Source organism: Medicago truncatula, chromosome 7 (genome assembly GCF_003473485.1).
Source record: "Medicago truncatula cultivar Jemalong A17 chromosome 7, MtrunA17r5.0-ANR, whole genome shotgun sequence".
NCBI lineage: Eukaryota > Viridiplantae > Streptophyta > Magnoliopsida > Fabales > Fabaceae > Medicago > Medicago truncatula.
This window is the reverse complement of record NC_053048.1, coordinates 5560367-5565084: the sequence shown is the minus strand read 5'-3', so window position 1 is coordinate 5565084 and position 4718 is coordinate 5560367. Positions and strand designations below refer to the sequence as shown.

Genomic DNA, 4718 nt, shown 5'->3' with positions numbered 1-4718 from the left:
TTATGAAACTAACACAATTGTATTACTATTTTAATACGACGGTATACAAGTTGAAACATTAGATGAAATTCCATCATTACATAAAAATTAAACAAATTTGAAATCGATACATAAAAATAAATAAGCATCTCATATAGCCACGCTGCGCAAAACAACCGTTTCAATGGTAAGTCCTGGTCCAAAACCAAATAATACACCCCATTCAAGTCCTTCTCCCGTTGTCTTCAATCCGTCTTTAGTTGATTTCTTTCTCATTTCATCTAAGATAAACAAAACACACGCACTTGACATATTTCCATATTCACTGAGCACTTCTCTAGTTGCATTCATCTTTTCAGGCTTTAAGGCTAACTTTTGCTCCACTTGATCTAGAATTGCAGGTCCACCGGGATGTGCAATCCAAAAGATTGAGTTGTAATCAGAAATTCCCAATGGCTCGAAAGCCTCAACCAATGCTTTAGTAATGTTCTTTGAAACAATCCCAGGAACATCTTTAAGAAGGTGAAATGTTAGTCCAGCTTCACGAAGGTGACCATCAATGGCTCCTTCACTATCAGGAGCAATTGTTTGTGCAGTCCAAACCATCTCAAATATAGGTTTCTCTATTTCTGGTACTGGGTCAGAGCCAACAATAAGAGCAGCCGCTCCATCTCCAAATAGTGCTTGTCCAACAAGGCTGTCTAAGTGAGTATCACTAGGACCACGAAATGTGACAGCGGTGACTTCAGAACAAACAACCAACACACGAGCACCTTTGTTGTTCTCAGCCAAATCTTTAGCCAAACGGAGCACCGTGCCACCTGCAAAGCACCCTTGTTGGTACATCATGTATCTTTTCACATATGGGCGAAGACCTAATAGTTTGGTGAGTTGATAATCTGCTCCAGGCATGTCAACACCACTTGTGGTGCAAACGATTAAGTGAGTAATCTTTGACTTTGGTTGACCCCATTCTTTTATAGCCTTCACTGCAGCCTCCTTCCCTAGTCTAGGTACCTCTACCACCACCATGTCTTGCCTAGCATCCAATGAAGGGGCCATGTATTCACAAACACTAGGATTTTCTTTCAAAATTTCTTCTGTTAGATACATGTATCTCCTCTTGATCATAGATTTATCACCTGAAGTAGTTATAATGAAATGGCATTAGCACATCAATTTTTGTGTAATATATACTATATAACCAATCAGATAATGACTGGTCTCTATTTTTTGGACAAATAATAATTGATTTCTTAATGCAAGTAATGTATATAAATATGGTTGGCAATACTAATATCATGAGCGATTTCTACAAATAATGACATTTGTACCGTATTTTTAGTAATTTAACTATCGTCATCACATTAAAAAATACTAGAGATAAATGTAAACGAAAAGTATCTAAAAATATTTATATACTCAAGTATATCAAAATAATAAATAGAGGAGAAGAATACTTACACATGCGCTGAAATTTCTCTTTGAGTTCAACTTTGTGTTCACTATTTGTAATTTTAAAGTAAAAATCAGGATATGTGCTTTGTTCAACACAATTTGCTGGATTTGCAGTACCAATGGCCAAAATGGTTGCAGGACCTTCTGCTCTTTGAGCCTTACGAATTTCAGACACACTCACCATATTCTTGATATATCTTTGGTATAAAATGAAGTACTGAAATTTGAACACAATGAGTTTTCAGTACTTGTTGTAGAAAAGGAATGGGTTAAAGTGTGTTGGTGTGTTGTGGTGCAAAGATGTTTGGGTGAGATGGTTTTTATATGATGGGAGCTGAGCATGAGTGGGGATATTGGAGGGTAGCTGAACATCACGTGTTTGACTAAAACACTTGCATTATGCAGATGCTATTTTATATATATTCAATAATGGTGTGTTTCTAATATCCATGATTGATCATTTTTGAGTTAGGTGGGAGATACCCCGCATGTCTTTGAAGACCCTCCTTGGTCTAACCATTTTTTCAATTATTTTGTAAACTATCTATTAAAATATCGGGGCAAATTCGTTGACATCTTTGCTTGATAGTTAAAGTTGACTTCAAATGTCGACTTTAACTATCAAATAAATATATAAAGCAACTCCAACGGTTGCTTTTTTTTTTTATAACGTACATTACCTATCATCATAAAAGAATGGAATTTTACATTAATTTTGAATGGAGTACTCCAACATGTAATCCCCGTCACTTGGTGAAGTAATAGTCACTTGATTAAAAAATGCTTAAACATGTTACCATTTTATACATAAAAAATGTTATGTACAAATCACATCTTCTTTTATTTCTTTACCATCTTTTTTTACTTATAAATTGTGTTCATTCAAAAAATATTTCACTCAACTTTTTTTCTCACAATTTTATCTCTTATAATTTTAACATTTCTTGGACATTATAATGATTATTTTCAAATTAGGCTTGATTCAACTTTTAAAATTTATCTTTTACCATTGTAGAAATTTACTGCTACTATTCATATGCTGGTATATGAATCTCATGTTGATATTGTAGATGAATATGTTCAAATTGGAGAAAACACGCCGGTTGAATGCTTAGACAAATTTGTAAAAGGTGTGAACAAGGTATTTGGGGTTGAGTACGTACGAAGGGCAAATAACAATGATGTTGATAACTTATTACAAATAGGTGAGTTATGCGGCTTTCTAGGTATTTTAGGTTACATTGATTGTATGCATTGGGAATGGAAATAGTGCCTGGTTGCTTGGACATGCCAGTTTTGTCGAGGTGATCATGGTAAAACCCACGATCATGCTTGAAGCAGCGGCATCACAAGACTTGTGGATTTGACATGCATTTTTTGGCATTGCAGCAGGTTCAAACAATGACATTAATGTGTTAAACCAATCCAACATGTTTAACGATATTTTGGAAGGACAGGCACCCACAATACAATATATAGTCAGTAGAACTCCATATAATATGGGGGTACCATCTAGCAGACGATATATATTTCGAGTGAGCTACATTTGTCAAGACCATTCCAATGTCGCAGGGAGAAAAAAGAAAACTATTTGCTCAAAATCAAGAATCGGCAAGAAAAGACCTGGAACAGACATTTGGTGTGCTCCAATCACAAGTTGCAATTATTCATGGCCCAACACGTGCTTGGCATATGGAAATTCTTAGGCATATAATTTATGCATGTGATGACGGAGCATCATATGAAAATTAAGGCTAGTTTTTTAATTATTTTCTTTGCATTTGAAGGCAAATAATTTAGAGAAGTTGTTAATGGTCTAAGGAACTATTTGTATTGTTTTCATTTGAGTCGTTGTAATTCACTTTTATCTTATAGCATGCAACTCCATAGGTGTTTTGAGTCTTTTTAGTGATAAATCATGTAAATCGGCAAAAATAAACATCAAGTGAAGGATCAAGGATATGAGGATTGAACATAAATGGTTCTTAGAAGATTTTTGAAGACAATACAAGATGAAGAAAAAGGGATCAAAAAAGGGATGAAAATGCAAAATTCGCATTGAAGGCACTGCTTCATGCGCCCCTATGCATGGGCCATGCGCCGCTGCGCATGAGACAACATTCCTTGATGCCCCATGCGCCTCACTTCATGCGCCCCACACTTGGTTGACAGACAGGAGGTGACTTTTGCTTGTTTTCCAAGTTGTTTTTAGTGGAAAACCCAAATTTTCACCTCTTAACCCCTAAGTAATGATGTACTATAAACAGAGACTCTTGCACACATTTTTATTCATTCCGAAAAGCATTGAGAAAGCTAGTGGTACAAGGCAAGAGTCAAACATAAGGAGTTTCAAGGTATAAGATCTCCATCCTCCTCTTGTTCTCTCTAGGGTATGTTTTTCAATTGTTTTGTAATGATGTCGGTTGTCATGTGCAACTAAACCTCTTTGATTAGGATTCTACGATGAACCCATTCTTATTTGTTGGATTCAATTGATAAATTTTTTCATTTAGTTTATGTTTCGATTGTTAGATTTAATTTGTATATGAGAATCCGAATCGGTGATCTTGAAAACTGATCTATAGATAAATTATAGGATAGATAACCCTACTTATGTCTGATAATAACTGTAGTAAATTGCTTATTTTCTTAATTAAATCCTTTTAATAAACTTTAATTATGAATTTAGGGTTTTGACTCATCTTGAAGGAGCCCCGCAATTTTAATTGATTAAATTGTAGGGATATTAAAATAAACTTCCACTGATGTATCATGGAGTCTTAAAGCTACTTTCTTATTTAACCTATTTTATTATCTATTTAAATTATCATTTATAAAATTAGCTAAATTCTATTAAAATATGAAAAATCAACAATAATGGGATGGATAATTCAAAATAATTGGAATACTATTAGACACTATAAAAAACCTTATTATGACCTTATACAGAGAATATTGTTATGACATATTTTTCTTTCAATTTTACCCTTCACCTAATTATCTTTTACTATTTTTATCATTCATTGATAATAAAAGCGGAAAGACAAACACGTTAGTGCCAACCTAATCTTATCAATCAATCAAAGATCACGTCGAGCGAAGTACAATGAGCAGTGACTATAATCCAAATTATTTTCCCTTTTCTTTCTCTTATTGCTTCTGCATGTTTTTTTTTGGCTTTATTCAGATTTTTATCACCTTCAACATCTTTAATATGTTAACATGACTTTGTTTTTAATTATAAATGATGTTTTGTAAAATATATAACCATTGTTAGAATA

At 33.9% G+C, this 4718-nt stretch overlaps 1 protein-coding gene across 1 annotated transcript; it reads right to left on the bottom strand.

Moving 5' to 3' along the window:
- LOC11420611 (chalcone synthase 2) lies at positions 1-1729 on the bottom strand. Its single transcript, XM_003621490.4, has 2 exons — positions 1444-1729; positions 1-1121 (listed from the first exon to the last, which is right to left on the bottom strand). The coding sequence occupies exons 1-2, from the start codon at positions 1619-1621 to the stop codon at positions 130-132; spliced, it is 1170 nt and encodes a 389-aa protein (XP_003621538.1). The 5' UTR covers positions 1622-1729; the 3' UTR covers positions 1-129.
- Between the last annotated feature and the right edge of the window lie 2989 nt (positions 1730-4718).